The following is an 18,731-nucleotide window of genomic DNA, read 5'->3' as shown; positions in this document are numbered from 1 at the left end:
TTGATCCCATTTGAATTTGCAATAAAGGATCCACAGAGTTTGGTGACAATAATGACAGTAGATGTTTGTGTGAAAGTGCTGGAAGCAAATGAGTGTGTGATGTTCTTTCAGTGTTGCACTTTGTAGACGCTCCCTGAGCACTGGTCTCACAGCCAGCTGCACATAGAGACCAGTGTTGTTAGTCCAGGTCAGAAGATGACTTGTTGGAATGAAAATGAGCTTGTAGTTTGTCTGCTTTAATAATGTGACTGGAAAAAGGTGTTGGACTTCAAATATGTCCATTTCTGTCACACTTCACCTTTAAAAGTGAAGCCATGTGGTTCCTGGAAGGAAAAACACGACTTTTTCAAGTCTTTGTCCTGTTTTTATGAGAAATGTACGACTTTAATGTGAAACATTCAGAGTTTTTTCTATTGTTGTGTTTGTTTGAAGCTGCTTCCTGTTGGCTTCAGCTGTTTGGAGTTTCCATTTTCTAAACTTCTACATTCTGAACCTTCTTCAGCTCTGAACAGATGATGAAACACTGAATGATTTCAAGCACTTTGTCTAATAAACTTACATCTTTCATTCTTTATACAGATTGAAGAGCTGTGGTTTGTCAGAGATCAGCTGTGATTATCTGGCAGCAGCACTGAAGTCCAACCCCTCCCATCTGAGAGAGCTGGACCTGAGCGACAACTACAAGCTGCAGGATCCAGGAGTGAAGCATCTGTGTGGTTTCCTGGAGAGTCCAGGATGTAAACTTGAAACTCTGAGGTCAGTCAGCATGTTTTAGTTGTGCTGAGATGAATATGATGTGAAAGTTGTGCTGACACTAAACTGCAGACATCAGGCTGATATTATACTGATCCACACTGAGGATCTTCATGGTAAAGTCTGTTTTCTTCTTCTCTGGTTTAGTCCATTGACTGCAGCAGAACAATGTTCACATTTCAAACAGTGATACTCAACGTATGGCCCGCGGCCCACACGCGGCCTGCCCACCTTTCCTGATTCAGAGAGAGGGGACCCTGATTAACTGTGTAGCTTCTTCCTCACAGTTCTAAGTATCAGACACAACAATGAATAATCCACAGCTGACTGTCTTTAGCAGGTCAAAGGTCACGGCACACAGCAGACAGTCAGAAATATTCTAACTCTGATCATTTATCAGTTGTGACACTGTGAGACTTGATCAGAGGTGTGATCATCACAGCAGAGGCCTTTGTGTCAAAGTCACTGAGGATCAAACAGAAACACATGAAGCAGATTTTCCTCTTCTGGCTTTTTATAGCAGATAACCTTCAAAATATTCTGCAGTCGATCAAAAACTGAAGCAAACCATGAATCAACATGTGAACATGAGCTGATGCTGCTGAAGTGAAGCAAAGTTACAGAGGTTTGATTACAGACACAGCTGAGAGTTTGTAATCTGTCATCATTTTAAAAAGTTTCCATGGAACAGCAGAAATGAGGCTTTACTGTCAGAGGCCGACAGCACTGAACACAACAGCAGACTGGTGGCTAATAAACAGTGAATGATGCAGAAACAGATGTTTGAAGCTGTTCTTGGAGTACACTGAGAGAGAGAGAGCTGTGCAGGCAGGAACAGCCAAAGTCAGAGAGAATTCATGAGCATATTTATCAAACGTGAAGCAGAGTTTGGATCTTCTTTTGCTGCTGCTTCACTCAGTTTTGGTTGGAGACAGATGAAACCTGCAGCTTCAGGATCTGTGAGCTGTCCACTTTCAGCCCCGACGGCGTGTCCGTGTACGTGCCGTCGAGTGAACGATCCACGCTCTGTGTTTCCATCTTTGTGTGTTTAGCTGCTCTCATTTACTGTTTTATCTGTTTGCTGCTTGTTGAAATAGTTTGTGAGCTTTAACCTGAGATTCTGGCAAAATACATTTATATTAAACATCGATTCAGGATTGAATGAATCAACATCGTTTTATTCAAATTAAAACCATTTAAATGGGAACATGAATTTTTTACAGCCGCCTCTAATGCTGGGTAATGTCAGCTGGTCCATGTGCAGCTGGCTGTGAGGCTCAGGGAGCGTCTACAAAGTGCAACACTGAAAGAACATCATCCATAAATATTGAGTAAGAACTGGACTCTCATACAGCGAGACTCAAATGCCTTTAAACATCAGCTTATCCTGCTGATCCAAGTCCAACACTGAGTTTGTAAAAACATGTTTGTCAATCATTTTGTTTGGTTTCTGAGGAAAATGATTCAATAAGTTGCTGCTAATACACAACATTTCATCATATTTCCTCATAACCCTCTTTTGTCTGACCATTTGATCCCATTTGAATTTGCAATAAAGGATCCACAGAGTTTGGTGACAATAATGACAGTAGATGTTTGTGTGAAAGTGCTGGAAGCAAATGAGTGTGTGATGTTCTTTCAGTGTTGCACTTTGTAGACGCTCCCTGAGCACTGGTCTCACAGCCAGCTGCACATAGAGACCAGTGTTGTTAGTCCAGGTCAGAAGATGACTTGTTGGAATGAAAATGAGCTTGTAGTTTGTCTGCTTTAATAATGTGACTGGAAAAAGGTGTTGGACTTCAAATATGTCCATTTCTGTCACACTTCACCTTTAAAAGTGAAGCCATGTGGTTCCTGGAAGGAAAAACACGACTTTTTCAAGTCTTTGTCCTGTTTTTATGAGAAATGTTCGACTTTAATGTGAAACATTCAGAGTTTTTTCTATTGTTGTGTTTGTTTGAAGCTGCTTCCTGTTGGCTTCAGCTGTTTGGAGTTTCCATTTTCTAAACTTCTACATTCTGAACCTTCTTCAGGTCTGAACAGATGATGAAACACTGAATGATTTCAAGCACTTTGTCTAATAAACTTACATCTTTCATTCTTTATACAGATTGAAGAGCTGTGGTTTGTCAGAGATCAGCTGTGATTATCTGGCAGCAGCACTGAAGTCCAACCCCTCCCATCTGAGAGAGCTGGACCTGAGCGACAACTACAAGCTGCAGGATCCAGGAGTGAAGCATCTGTGTGGTTTCCTGGAGAGTCCAGGATGTAAACTTGAAACTCTGAGGTCAGTCAGCATGTTTTAGTTGTGCTGAGATGAATATGATGTGAAAGTTGTGCTGACACTAAACTGCAGACATCAGGCTGATATTATACTGATCCACACTGAGGATCTTCATGGTAAAGTCTGTTTTCTTCTTCTCTGGTTTAGTCCATTGACTGCAGCAGAACAATGTTCACATTTCAAACAGTGATACTCAACGTATGGCCCGCGGCCCACACGCGGCCTGCCCACCTTTCCTGATTCAGAGAGAGGGGACCCTGATTAACTGTGTAGCTTCTTCCTCACAGTTCTAAGTATCAGACACAACAATGAATAATCCACAGCTGACTGTCTTTAGCAGGTCAAAGGTCACGGCACACAGCAGACAGTCAGAAATATTCTAACTCTGATCATTTATCAGTTGTGACACTGTGAGACTTGATCAGAGGTGTGATCATCACAGCAGAGGCCTTTGTGTCAAAGTCACTGAGGATCAAACAGAAACACATGAAGCAGATTTTCCTCTTCTGGCTTTTTATAGCAGATAACCTTCAAAATATTCTGCAGTCGATCAAAAACTGAAGCAAACCATGAAGCAACATGTGAACATGAGCTGATGCTGCTGAAGTGAAGCAAAGTTACAGAGGTTTGATTACAGACACAGCTGAGAGTTTGTAATCTGTCATCATTTTAAAAAGTTTCCATGGAACAGCAGAAATGAGGCTTTACTGTCAGAGGCCGACAGCACTGAACACAACAGCAGACTGGTGGCTAATAAACAGTGAATGATGCAGAAACAGATGTTTGAAGCTGTTCTTGGAGTACACTGAGAGAGAGAGAGCTGTGCAGGCAGGAACAGCCAAAGTCAGAGAGAATTCATGAGTTCTTTTTTTTATACTCAATTTTTATTATAATTTACAACATTGCAACTTGTGCTTGTCGATGTTCACAAGTAGGACAGTTCAGAGGTGTGGACTCGAGTCACATGACTTGGACTCGAGTCAGACTCGAGTCATTAATTTTATGACTTTAGACTTGACTTGAAAAAATGTTCTAAGACTTGTGACTTGACTTGGACTTTTACACCAATGACTTGGGACTTGAATTGGACTTGAACCGGTTTACTTGAAAAGACTTGATATTTTACCCAAAATATAAAATTTAACATGCATATTATATAGAGATTGAAAATGTGACGTCATTCACGGGTAGAACCGCAAAGGATTCTGGGAACTCGTGGCAAGCGGTAGTAGCGCACGCAGGCTTTCAATTGAAATCAGTCACACAGCGATAAAAAGAAACAAAAATGTCAAGAAGCCGTTGTATTATTAACTGCAATAGCCGGTCGCATGACAGCCACGGGAAGCCGACGGGTAAAGAGATCGGTTGTTATCGGATTACGTCGTTGAAGAGAAATTGTTCAAGCCATGTTTCCGAAGTAACAAAGAGGCGACGGATGGCCTGGATTGCAGCCATTCAAAGATCAAATATAACGTCCCAGAACACTCCAGCTCACAGGTTAGTCTGCTCCAAGCATTTACACGAAGGTCAGTGTTTTTTAGTAGTTAATACCTCATTTTCATAACATAATTAGTGATATAGGTTACAAGCAAGTCTGGCGCTGAACAGAAATTGTCGCGCTATGCTCCTTTATTTATTGTGTTTATTGTGCATAAATAGTGAATTGTCCTGACACAATATTGTGTTTCGCTTCTGTTATTATGGTACATTAACAAAAACATATACTTTTATTCACAGGATAAAACAGGTTTTTTGTATCACTAATTGCCCAGTACGATTACAGCATACAATATTGTTGTCACTGCTACATTTCTGTGATGCTACCAGAAATTATTTCCACTACTAATTAATTACCCTTGAGCTCAAAGGTCCTATTAATAAACGGTTAACGAATGTGTATTTATGACGACGATTTGTGAGACTGGTAAACTTATGATACGTACGATGGTCTTTCGTTCTACACGGTGCATTTCAAGGTCCTGTACCCATCCGGCGGTAAACTGTACCTGGGCTTGTTGCAGTGACCTGAAGTTACTAAACTTCACGAGTGTATGCACTCACTCCAAGAACCGTATGATTATAAATATGCATATAAATATGCTAAGATGAGATAGCTGACTTCATCTAACTAGCAAATGTTGTCCAGGCTACGTTGGTGATACAGTTTTTTTTAATGTGTATGATATTTTTGTCATGCGATTTTAAAGCCGGTCCTACAACCGCATCCAAGAATAACATGCAGCTTATCTCAGAACTGTCGGTGAAAATTATTCTTGGAGCTAGGTTTAATTGAGCTGCATTTTAAAGAGGTGCAATTTCACAATTTGTGTATATTTTTCTAAGTTCACTATTTTGTCATGTGTTGAGAAAAACACAGATTTAAAAATTACATGGTCTAATATTTACATTTAGCATAACTGCAACATTATTTTTTCGTTTTTTTTTTTAAAGACTCGAAAGGACTTGAAATTCAAAGTTTCAGACTTGTGACTTGACTCGGACTTTTACACCAGTGACTTGAGACTCGACTCTGACTTGCCTGACATTACTTGAGACTTGACTTGAGACTTGAGGATAAAGACTTGAGACTTACTTGAGACTTGCAAAACAATGACTTGGTCCCACCTCTGGGACAGTTACAGGAACTGCAATGCAGAAATCTAGATTAAAATAAGAACTGCAATTAGGAAGCACAAAACAAAACCCAAGTGTTAGGTTTGTAGCATAAACCTATTCGCTGGAACGTTAAGACAATATAATTACACTGCTAAGCAAGACACAAATAGGCAAAGTTCTTCATGTTACTCGTGCACGGGAGAGAACCGGACAACCGCTTGACTCCAGTTGGTCTCGTCCGTTCTCCCATACACTGTCCTTTTATTGAGGTTACATGAATATGCATAGGTTCATTAACATACGACGTTTACATACAAACAAAGAGTACCTTGCCTGTGTGTGTGTGTGTGTGTGTGTGTGTGTGTGTGTGTGTGTGTGTGTGTGTGTGTGTGTGTGAGGACTGCTGATCAAAGGGTCAAACATCCTTGGTCAGGAAGAGGGTAGCCTCCCCCTCACCCTAGATGGTTCATCCTAGATAACACGGTGAGGAAGTCCTGCAGTTCATCTAAACAAAGAGCACCTAGACTAGAACAGACGCAACTACGTTAATCCTACCATAAAACAATAAGACACGGTATGACCTCTCATGCTCCCAAAGTGCTGTCTAATACACACAAAGTTTGCAGACTATCAAGGATCAAAACCTCTACCAATCTACAACTAATTACAAAACTCTAAGCATATATAAGTAAATATTTCTAAGCATAAATGACAATCAACAATACAAATCTAACACCAAGCAAGCAAACAAACAAACAGACAACAAAAAACAAAAAGAAAACAAAAACTTTATGTAATATTAAATAACATGTGACAAACTTAGCCGTAAATGGACAAAACGAAACAGACCTATGCTAAATTATTGAAACAGTAAAGCATGTATGGGTCGCCAACGCTCAGTAAACAATTCTCTCTGAATCCGCAGAGCAGATGTTATTTCCTCCATCTGGTAAATTTCTCTTGCTTTATCAATCCACATATTATATGAAGATGGGTCAAGATTCAGCCATTTAATAGTGATACACTTTAGTGCTGCTGTAAGATTCTTAAGAGATACGTTTTATTGTTTCCCGCAAAACCCTTTGGTAAGACTCCTAAAATGACTAACTGTTGGTCTTTGTTAATGGTTGTTGGAAAACTGTACTGAGAACTTTAAATATGTCATTCCAAAGTGAGCAGATTTTTGGGCATGACCAGAATATATGTGAGTGGGTTCCTAAAGAAGTACCACAATTTCGCCAGCAGGTGTCAGGATTTGTAGGCTTCATTTTGGCAATTATCTCTGGGGTTCTAAAATATCTCATGACCACCTTCCATTTAAATTCTCTCCACAGCCCAGAATTAGTCACCAGATGGGCTTCACCGAACACCTCTTCCCAGGTGTCCTCTGAGATTTGAGTGCCAGTCTCAGCTTCCCACCTTGCCTTAATATCCAAAGTTGCATTTGTATTGAAACTCATAAATGCGTTATAAAAATGACTGATTAATTTTGGGGAGGAATGACTTTGAAATGTTTTTAGAAATATTTCCTCAATGGGTGAGGGCTCCAAAACTTGCCTCCATTCTTTATGTTTTGTCAAAAGGCTTCTTAGCTGCAGAAATCTAAAAAAGTCAGAAGAAGGAAGCCGAAACTGACCTCAACTGTTCAAATGAGCTCAGGTGCCCATTCCTCACAACATGACAAAGTTTATGAAACCTACTATGTGACCATGCTCTGAAGCCAGAGTCTTCCACAATAGGAGAAAAACCCTGCAGGGAGGAGAGGCTTGATAGAATTGAAATTTCTTTTGGAAGACCAAATGATTGTTTGATTCTACGCCAAATCTTTAGTGTGACCCTCATCCGTTCCCCCATATGCACATTTTTAATTGAAATGTTAGAAAAAAGCAGGGATTCCAATGATCTTTCGCACATTGTCTTCTCAATGTTTAGCCACTGAGTTTCAGACAAATCCCGCACCCATACAGTCAGGGGTCTCATCTGAGCTGCCCAGAAATAATTTTTCAGGTTTGGAACAGCCAATCCCCCCTGCAGGTTTGACAGTTTTAATCTTTGGAACTTGATCATCCCTCATGTGTATTTAGTCTCTGTGTCGCGTCATCTGTGTTCCCACCCTCCATATTTTCATGCCCAGTCTTTTGTATTCTTAGCCATAGCTTTCTGTGTCTTCATGATTTATTATAGTATTAGTTCCCCAGTTTAGTTCTCTTCACTGTGATTCTGCCTTGTTTGATGTCTTCAGCCGAAATAAAGGCTCGCTTTTCGTTCAAAACTCAGTTTCATGTCTGTGCCAGTGTCTGCGCCTGAGTCCTCCACACACTCTCCATACGGTCAGCCACTGTGACCGTGACACTAAACTACATGCTGTGTGCAGCCACTCTCCTGAGCCTGTATTATATACACAGCGGTTACAATGACAAACTGAATACAATCTCATATCTACAAAACAAGCTGAGTCAAAGTTGCAGCTACGCTTATGGACATGGAGAAAAAACAGGCGAGTTATCAGCTCACCAGCTACGACTAAGAACAGCTAACCAACTATCCTTGAGATCCACAATGATTTCAATAAGGTGTTTGATATTCCCTCCTTGGGAGAAGATGCGATCGCTAGTCTGGAGGAACCTGTCTCTAATGTTGGAATTGAAACGGCCGTACGGAGCATGCAGTCTGGAAAATCTGCTGCCCCGACGGGTATCCATCTGATTTTTTCATAAAGTTTTCTGACCGACTGAATTCACTGTTAAAATCAACTTTTGAAGAATCCTTCCTCTCACAGTCGTTGCCTCCAACAATGCATCAAGCAGTGATGTGTTTAATTGTAAAACAGGAAAAAGACCATTTAGATTGTCGTTCATGTCGTTTAATATCTTTGTTCAACACAGACACCAAGATCCTGGCTCAAGTGTTGGCCCGTCGCTTACACAAGTATTTGTCCTCCATTATTTCACCAGACGGGCTTTATTAGGCACTCTTTTTTGAACATTAGAGCTCTATTAAATATCATTTATACCCATGTTAAAGGTGATACATTGGAAACTGTAATTTGGCTTGACGCAGAAAAGGCGTTGGATCGGGTGAGATGGGATTTTTTTTTATACGCTTAAAAAATGTGTCTTTAATTTTGTATCTTGGATAAAAGTATTGTATTGCTCCCCTCTAACAGCCGTCCAGACTAACAATAATCTGCCCCCCAGGACAGGGATGCCCTCTGTCTCCTTTTTGCCATTGAACCGCTAGCTGTTGCTCTGAGACAATGTGTTGGTGTTGAGGGAAAACATCGAGGGGGTATCGAACATGAAGTCTTTCTTTATGACGACGACAGGATTTTATTTATTTCCAACCCATCGAACAGCCTCCGCAAACTTTTGGATAGACTTACAATAATAATAATAATACGTTTTATTTATAGGCGCCTTTAAGAGCCTCAAGGTCACCTTAATGCATACTTAAGGAATTTGGGACAATTTCTGGATATAAAGTGAATTTTGGGAAGAGCGAGGCAAAGTCTATCTGTACGACAACTGGGGAGTTTTGTGTATTTTAGCCCCTTTTAAACCCAGCTATAAGAAGTTTAAGTACTCGGGCATCTGGGTGACAAGAAAACCACAAAGACTTGTATAAAACTATCTTCCTTTATTGTCGAAGCTTAAAGAGGATTTTGGAAAATGTGAGTTTTGCCTCTTTATATTTATGGTGGGAATGCAGAACAAGGAGCAAAGATGAATGTGATGCTGAATCAGCAGAAGACTTGGACTCATTTGATTCCAGCTTTGATATCATTGATTTCAATATGTCCATTTCTGTCACACTTCACCTATAAAAGTGAAGCCATGTGGTTCCTGGAAGGAAAAACACGACTTTTTCAAGTCTTTGTCCTGTTTTTATGAGAAATGTACAACTTTAATGTGAAACATTCAGAGTTTTTTCTCTTGTTGTGTTTGTTTGAAGCTGCTTCCTGTTGGCTTCAGCTGTTTGGAGTTTCCATTTTCTAAACTTCTACATTCTGAACCTTCTTCAGGTCTGAACAGATGATGAAACACTGAATGATTTCAAGCACTTTGTCTAATAAACTTACATCTTTCATTCTTTATACAGATTGTGGAACTGTGGTTTGTCAGAGATCAGCTGTGATTATCTGGCAGCAGCACTGAAGTCCAACCCCTCCCATCTGAGACAGCTGGACCTGAGTAATGACTCCTCCTCTTCTTCAACTAAGAACAAGCTGCGGGATTCAGGAGTGAAGCATCTGTGTGGTTTCCTGGAGAGTCCAGGATGTAAACTTGAAACTCTGAGGTCAGTCAGCATGTTTTAGTTGTGCTGAGATGAATATGATGTGAAAGTTGTGCTGACACTAAACTGCAGACATCAGGCTGATATTATACTGATCCACACTGAGGATCTTCATGGTAAAGTCTGTTTTCTTCTTCTCTGGTTTAGTCCATTGACTGCAGCAGAACAATGTTCACATTTCAAACAGTGATACTCAACGTATGGCCCGCGGCCCACACGCGGCCTGCCCACCTTTCCTGATTCAGAGAGAGGGGACCCTGATTAACTGTGTAGCTTCTTCCTCACAGTTCTAAGTATCAGACACAACAATGAATAATCCACAGCTGACTGTCTTTAGCAGGTCAAAGGTCACGGCACACAGCAGACAGTCAGAAATATTCTAACTCTGATCATTTATCAGTTGTGACACTGTGAGACTTGATCAGAGGTGTGATCATCACAGCAGAGGCCTTTGTGTCAAAGTCACTGAGGATCAAACAGAAACACATGAAGCAGATTTTCCTCTTCTGGCTTTTTATAGCAGATAACCTTCAAAATATTCTGCAGTCGATCAAAAACTGAAGCAAACCATGAATCAACATGTGAACATGAGCTGATGCTGCTGAAGTGAAGCAAAGTTACAGAGGTTTGATTACAGACACAGCTGAGAGTTTGTAATCTGTCATCATTTTAAAAAGTTTCCATGGAACAGCAGAAATGAGGCTTTACTGTCAGAGGCCGACAGCACTGAACACAACAGCAGACTGGTGGCTAATAAACAGTGAATGATGCAGAAACAGATGTTTGAAGCTGTTCTTGGAGTACACTGAGAGAGAGAGAGCTGTGCAGGCAGGAACAGCCAAAGTCAGAGAGAATTCATGAGCATATTGATCAAACGTGAAGCAGAGTTTGGATCTTCTTTTGCTGCTGCTTCACTCAGTTTTGGTTGGAGACAGATGAAACCTGCAGCTTCAGGATCTGTGAGCTGTCCACTTTCAGCCCCGACGGCGTGTCCGTGTACGTGCCGTCGAGTGAACGATCCACGCTCTGTGTTTCCATCTTTGTGTGTTTAGCTGCTCTCATTTACTGTTTTAGCTGTTTGCTGCTTGTTGAAATAGTTTGTGAGCTTTAACCTGAGATTCTGGCAAAATACATTTATATTAAACATCGATTCAGGATTGAATGAATCAACATCGTTTTATTCAAATTAAAACCATTTAAATGGGAACATGAATTTTTTACAGCCGCCTCTAATGCTGGGTAATGTCAGCTGGTCCATGTGCAGCTGGCTGTGAGGCTCAGGGAGCGTCTACAAAGTGCAACACTGAAAGAACATCATCCATAAATATTGAGTAATAACTGGACTCTCATACAGCGAGACTCAAATGCCTTTAAACATCAGCTTATCCTGCTGATCCAAGTCCAACACTGAGTTTGTAAAAACATGTTTGTCAATCATTTTGTTTGGTTTCTGAGGAAAATGATTCAATAAGTTGCTGCTAATACACAACATTTCATCATATTTCCTCATAACCCTCTTTTGTCTGACCATTTGATCCCATTTGAATTTGCAATAAAGGATCCACAGAGTTTGGTGACAATAATGACAGTAGATGTTTGTGTGAAAGTGCTGGAAGCAAATGAGTGTGTGATGTTCTTTCAGTGTTGCACTTTGTAGACGCTCCCTGAGCACTGGTCTCACAGCCAGCTGCACATAGAGACCAGTGTTGTTAGTCCAGGTCAGAAGATGACTTGTTGGAATGAAAATGAGCTTGTAGTTTGTCTGCTTTAATAATGTGACTGGAAAAAGGTGTTGGACTTCAAATATGTCCATTTCTGTCACACTTCACCTTTAAAAGTGAAGCCATGTGGTTCCTGGAAGGAAAAACACGACTTTTTCAAGTCTTTGTCCTGTTTTTATGAGAAATGTACGACTTTAATGTGAAACATTCAGAGTTTTTTCTCTTGTTGTGTTTGTTTGAAGCTGCTTCCTGTTGGCTTCAGCTGTTTGGAGTTTCCATTTTCTAAACTTCTACATTCTGAACCTTCTTCAGGTCTGAACAGATGATGAAACACTGAATGATTTCAAGCACTTTGTCTAATAAACTTACATCTTTCATTCTTTATACAGATTGATGGGCTGTGGTTTGTCAGATATTGGCCTTGATTATCTGGCAGCAGCACTGAAGTCCAACCCCTCGTATCCCACAGAGGTGGACCTGAGTGGAACCTACAGCAACCTGAAGGGTTCAGGAGTGAAGCATCTGTGTGATTTTCGGGAGAATCCACGATGTCGATTTGAAACTCTGAGGTCAGTCAGCATGTTTTAGTTGTGCTGAGATGAATATGATGTGAAAGTTGTGCTGACACTAAACTGCAGACATCAGGCTGATATTATACTGATCCACACTGAGGATCTTCATGGTAAAGTCTGTTTTCTTCTTCTCTGGTTTAGTCCATTGACTGCAGCAGAACAGTGTTCACATTTCAAACAGTGATACTCAACGTATGGCCCGCGGCCCACACGCGGCCTGCCCACCTTTCCTGATTCAGAGAGAGGGGACCCTGATTAACTGTGTAGCTTCTTCCTCACAGTTCTAAGTATCAGACACAACAATGAATAATCCACAGCTGACTGTCTTTAGCAGGTCAAAGGTCACGGCACACAGCACTCTGTGAAACAGTTTGGAGCAGGAATTCTTGCACATTTACAAACTGACACTGCTGCACGGCATGCTGGGTAATGCTAGCTGCTCAGGTATGGGCGTGCTAATGGCTGTGAGGCTCTGTGGCTGCAGAACACCGAAGAAGAGAAAAGAGAGGTGGAGGATGAAGAAAAGAGGCGGAGATGAAGCAGAAGTTTTGCTCCAGAGAGGAGCTGTGTCTGTGTGGGCGGGGCTCAGGCTGCTCCGCCCACACAGTGACAGTGAAGCAGGTGAAGAGTAATAAATGAAGACAGCAGACAGGATTTGATAAGCTGATGTACAAACATTTAGGTTGTGTCCAAATTCATGGGCTGCATCCTCCTGAGGCCGCATTTGTAGACCTAATACGTCACAGCGACGCGTCGAAGGCTGTCCAAATTCGTAGACTCCTCCGAATGCAGCCAACAAATGCGTCCTCCTTTTCCCCGAATTTGAAGGATGGGTCGGGTGTGTCCTTCGTGGCCTACCATATCCCAGAATTCATAGCGCGGCCCAGCCAAACTCCAGTTTCCAACAATGGCGGCCGCTACTAAGTTTTAAAATGACTCATACTAATCTTTCTGGGTCACAAAATAAACTTTTAACATATTTTCAGGCGAGAAAGTAGCTGTGTAAACATCAAATATCTGCTCGGTTTATCAAGATACCGCATATTTGCAAAAGTGCTTCGACGTTTTCGGAGACGTCTGCTACCCACCAGCTCGATAGCTCGCCGGGAGCTCGAGGGTCACTGAAGCCGCCGAGAACGGCACAACTCCCGGCACATCATTTTCACATCACCGCGGACTTTCGCTACTCAGGTTAAACGTGATATATAAGTCACTTAGACAACCTCAAAATGTTATTGTTGGGCTTCTTTCAGTGTTTTGTTTGTTTGTGAGTAAATCGGTTTGGCTGAGATTAAAGTTATTAGATTAGATTAGATAAAATAAAACTTTATTAATCCCCCAGGTGGGTTCCTCCTTGGTCTTTACAGAGCTGACTAAACGTCAAACAGAAAACTGATTAAACAGAAGTATGAGACGGTCGAGAATTTACGCCAGTGTCCTGTTATATTTTAGATAGCAAGGAGCAGACGGCTGAGTTTATTAAACTCCACCGAGACAGCGGTGACGCTAATCAGAAGGCTAGACCGTCCAATTTCCCCAGCCGTTTATTTCCAGCCTACCCGACCTTCTGAGGACCCAGCCCACGTAGACCGCAAAGGCCGGGTCCTCGGGAGGATGCAGCCCATGAATTTGGACACGACCGTAGAATGATGGTGGCAGCTACAGAAACAGGTCCATACAGACTGAAGCATGTCTCAGTCTGAATGTACACTGCTGTTATAAGAGCTGTGGAAACTCAGGTCAAAAGGACGTAACCACACTGCTGACAGTTCCAGGACATTCACAGAGTTACAGCATCATTTGTGACCATAAAGACAGAAAGCTCATCCAAATCCTGGGATTAAAAGTCTGTCCTGGTGGTGTCCAGTCAAACACGTCTCTGTGAAAGCTTCAATCCAACAGGCTCCAAAGTCCTTCTGCTCATTTCCTCGCCGGGTTCTTGATGCTCCTGTACCATCTCTCTGTCATCCTCCTCGCTCCCTCTTTGCACTCACAGTCTTTGTGCATCATTAACACTCACATGTGGAAAACCAAAGTTTTACTGGGCAGAAGATGATCATCAGTGACTCTGTCTTTAAAACACTCTTGTTAGAAATGTACGACTTTAATGTGAAACATTCAGAGTTTTTTCTCTTGTTGTGTTTGTTTGAAGCTGCTTCCTGTTGGCTTCAGCTGTTTGGAGTTTCCATTTTCTAAACTTCTACATTCTGAACCTTCTTCAGCTCTGAACAGATGATGAAACACTGAATGATTTCAAGCACTTTGTCTAATAAACTTACATCTTTCATTCTCTATACAGATTGGAGCGCTGTGATTTGTCAGAGATCAGCTGTGATTATCTGGAAGCAGTGCTGAAGCTCAACCCTTCGTATCCCAGAGAGGTGGACCTGAGCTACCACAAGCTTCAGGATTCAGGAGTGAAGCAGCTGTGTGTTCTTCTGGAGAATCCACAACATCAAATTGAAACTCTGAGGTCAGTCTCCACGTTTTAGTTGTGCTGACACTGTCGATCTGTGGAACTAAAACCTTTATACAGGAAGTCTGGTTCAGCTCTTTGTAGACCTTCTAATCTCTGATGCTCTGAGTCTTACTCAGTAGATGATGCAGAGTTGTGAAGCCGATGTGGGTGAGGACACTCGCCCAGCTCTAACTACTTTGACGTCCAGGCGGCTTCCCTGCTTGTCCTGATACAAACAAACCTGAGTAACCTTGCAGGTCAGATCTCATCAGTCACACCTGTTATGGCAGCTCTCCTCTAGATTGTAGTTCTTGTTAACCTGGGATGGTTTTAGAAGCCTGGACCACAGACTGCAAGGGAAGATATTACTGGGAAAGGCCAAAGCAACCTATTAGACCCATTAAACACTAACATAGATGAATACTCAGATTTAAACCTTTATTGTTTCACAAAGGGTTAAAAAGGGAACGTCCACAGTTTAGACTGCAGCAGATTTTATTAAAGCAGTTTGACAGGAGCAAAGCAAAAACACAAAGAATAAGTGTTTCACATATTAATACATATAACATAATAATAAAAGAAAAGCAAAATAATGATAAAAAAGAATGAAAAAGTTGTCCAGAGCAGCAGGATGTCTGAGGTCTGCAGAAACACAAAAACACAGCAGCTAAAAATAGTTGTTGAAAGAAAACGAGGTGGGAGCTGCTGATTCCTGAGCTTTGATACTGGATTAGCTTCAGTAGTTATTCCCATCACTGCTGTAGGAGCTACATTTAGTCACAGCTGATTGTCTTTGACCAATCAGAAGACTACTGTTGTAAAAACAAGCAGACAAAGAACCAATGAGAGTGAAGAACAGGATAAAGAGCTCGTGTGATGGAGGCAAAGCAATAATCAGCAGACTGTAGCAGTTTCTATCTGGATGAAAGTAGAAGGAGCTCAGCGGAGCTCAGTCCCATATCTTTGGTTAGAAACAACATCAGTGATTTCCTGCTGCTCGAGATGATTCCAGCAGCTCTCATTCCAGCAGCTGATGAGAGAAACAGCTGATGGCTCACAGCTCGTGCACTGTTGGATCTCCAGATGTTCACGTGGCTGAAGTCTGTGAAGAAACTGTGGTCCACGTAGTTCACACGGCCTCAGATTGGACCGAGCTCCCTGGATCACTGCAGCATCCTCAGCTGGTACATGGACGTCTCTGCTCCTCAGTCTTGGAGCCCCTGCAGGTCCGTCCACACCACCGGGGTCTTCTCACTCACCTTTCCTTTGTCCTCGTCCTTCATCGGCTGTGCTGTGTCTTTGTTCCTGCGGTGTTGTTCCCACGATGCAGCGCTGATGTTCCCTCCTTGAATGCACAACAAGTACGGTGCTGGTCTTTCTCGGGTGGAGCAGAGACAGATTGAAGTCTTTCAGGCTTTAGTGCCGACTTCCCTGACAGAGGCTGGACTCCATGGTCTGCACAGGAGGCTTCTACACTGTGTGGAGGTGACTCCTGGACTTGAAGACAGGCTGCAGGTACATGTGTGATGAAGAGGAGCTACAGCAGTGTGATGGAGCTGCAGGTGTGAAGGAAGTCCTGCTGTCCTGTCCCACCCTCATCTTTGCTTCCTCTGTCTTCTCTGGACTTGTCCTCCTGTTTCAGAAACAGCACTGCTTCATGCCGAGGGTGGACGGGAGCGTTGGCTCTGATTCTTTTACCGTCCACCACAAGGAGACACTGATGCTGACCTCCTGATTCATCTGCATGTGTTCTGCTTCACACTGCTCACCTCCACCAAAGACTTCACAAACATCTTCTTTCTTTGAGTCCAGTTTGTCCCACAAACACTTCCAAATCTCCTCCTCTGAGATTCTGCAGCTTCTTGCAGTGTGACTCAGCTGACTTCTGACAGACCACAGACTGGCACAGCATCCACATGTGTCTCCTTTCAAACAGGCTCTTGATGTTTCCTCCCACATCATTCTGGCCTCTCAGTCTCCTTTGTTCTCCAGCTCTGTAGCTCCAGCTGGTGAAGCTTCAGTTTTCCATGTTGGTAACAGTAAACTACAGCCTCTGCTGTCAGCTGGGTAACTAAACAGAGCTGCAGCACGTCTCTGCGGTGGTGCTACATCCAGCCTGCAGACGGCCGTCTACATGTTGTAGTGGTTTACAGTCACCAGGGGGCGCTGTCCCAGCCATGCAGGCAGTGGGCTGCTCTGGTTGTGCTGTTGTTGGTGAAGCTGAAGTGAAAGTGATAGGTTTGTAGTTTGAACCTATCCACTGGAACGTTAAGGACAATCTGCTACGCAGCAAAAAGCAAGACACAAGGCACCAAAGTTCTCTGGTTTACTCATGCATGAGGGAGACCTGGCTGGAGCCAAGCGTCGTTCCACCACTTGACCACCATCAGACTCTCAGCCAGGCTCCCCATAGCACTCCTTTTATTGTGGTTACATGAATATGCATAGGGTCATTAACATATAGCATCTCACATAGGTATACATGTGAACAAAGAATACTGTGTGTGTGTGTGTGTGTGTGTGTGTGTGTGTGTGTGTGTGTGTGTGTGTGTGTGTGTGTGTGTGTGCGTGGTACTGCTGATCAAAGGGTCATATAACATCCTTGGTCAGGAAGAGGGTAGACCCCCCTTCACCCTAGATGGTTCACCCTAGATAACATGGTGAGGAAGTCCAGCAGTTCATCTAAACAAAAAGCACTTAGACTAGAACAGACGTAGCTACGTTAATCCTGCCATAAAACAATAAGAGAAGGTACGACCTCTCTCGTGCTCCCAGGATGTGGGTGTGCATTCCAGTGTGGAATACACACCAAGCCCCTGCAGCCTGCTAAAGATCACACATCCTATCACTACACAATTGATTATACACCTCTAAGAATATATGGTTAAATATTTCCTAATACAAATGACAATAATAAAATCTAAACCCATCAGAAAGCGAGAGTTAAAACACTGAACAGTGTCCACTGAGCTTCTTATGCTATTCTCATGCTCAAAGAAGTTTAACAGGAAGGACGACTCGTCCATCAGGCGTCCAGCTGTCCGTGACCGTGTCCACAGCAGAGTGTGACCGAGGCTTCATGCTAACACGCACACATGAAGCTAATACCACCACGAGCAGCTGCTCAGTGGATTTGGAGGACAAATGTCTGCAGCTTCTCACAGGCAGTATGCAGAATGTGGATCTCCACAAAGACTGTGGAGAGCTCGTCCCACACTCTAAATCCAAACTTGTCTGCACAAAACTTCTCACACGTTCCCGTCACAAGTGTCTTCTAAGTGAAGCTACCAGGTTCAGGTCCAGCTTGTTTATCTGGAGCTGCAGGAGATGATCCATCCTCACAAAGCAACACAGCAGATATGCAAACACACAACACAACCAAAGGATTCTCTCTGCATGTCTGTGGCTGATGCTGCTGGAACGAAGCTGTTTGAAACCTTGTTGTTCTGCACTTTGGGACCAGAAGAGGAAACTGAAGCTCTGTGCAGAGGGTCCAATGGAAGCAGCCAAGCGCTGTAAGTGTCTGCTGTACAGGGATGCTGGTTCAGCTGTGGCTCAGTTTCACAGTGTGACTCAATAAAAGCAGCAGGAAATCAAAGCTTGATGCTTTCATCAGTGTGGAAATAAGAAAGTTTCCTGTGACAGACGCTGGAGCTCTTTCACTCTCAGCTTCACAGTTTCAGCTTCAAACTTCTTCCAACATGTTTCTAACACGGCCACATTCCACCTTAATGGAGCTGATATCTTGTGCATCAGCACATTTTCTAAAGGCAGCGATCACATCTTTAGTTTTGGATGTTTAACTGCAGATTGTTTATGTGTTTCTAGCACATTAATTACAGCAGCAGCGTTGACCACAGTGCTGTACAAGAATCCAAAATAACTATTAAAATAACTCCTAATATTAATATCACACATCAAATATCAAATAACTCTCATGCTGTATTAAAAGCCAGTGAATACAAATGTGTTTTAAGAGCAGATTTACAGAGACTGACAGCAGGAGCTGGGGCTGTTCGATAGAACGATGTATA

General features: G+C 42.5%; 2 protein-coding genes across 2 annotated transcripts in view; both read left to right on the top strand.

Annotated features, from left to right (window-relative positions):
- LOC112432436 (protein NLRC3) overlaps positions 1-18,731 on the top strand; it is a 3,307,575-nt gene that overhangs the window by 1,314,594 nt on the left and 1,974,250 nt on the right. The gene's annotated exons all lie outside the window — the stretch shown is intronic.
- Positions 2,836-18,731, top strand: part of LOC143415795 (ribonuclease inhibitor-like) — an 80,418-nt gene continuing 64,522 nt past the window's right edge. The window contains exons 1-4 of the mRNA XM_076881206.1: positions 2,836-3,040; positions 9,752-9,949; positions 12,057-12,236; positions 14,539-14,712. Coding sequence (XP_076737321.1) covers positions 12,061-12,236; positions 14,539-14,712 — 350 coding nt within the window. The 5' untranslated portion in view covers positions 2,836-3,040; positions 9,752-9,949; positions 12,057-12,060. The remainder of the gene's footprint in view (positions 3,041-9,751; positions 9,950-12,056; positions 12,237-14,538; positions 14,713-18,731) is intronic.

This window comes from Maylandia zebra, unplaced genomic scaffold (assembly GCF_041146795.1).
Source record: "Maylandia zebra isolate NMK-2024a unplaced genomic scaffold, Mzebra_GT3a scaffold03, whole genome shotgun sequence".
Classification (NCBI taxonomy): domain Eukaryota; kingdom Metazoa; phylum Chordata; class Actinopteri; order Cichliformes; family Cichlidae; genus Maylandia; species Maylandia zebra.
The sequence above is the reverse complement of the archived record's forward strand: the minus strand, read 5'-3'. Positions and strand labels throughout refer to the sequence as shown.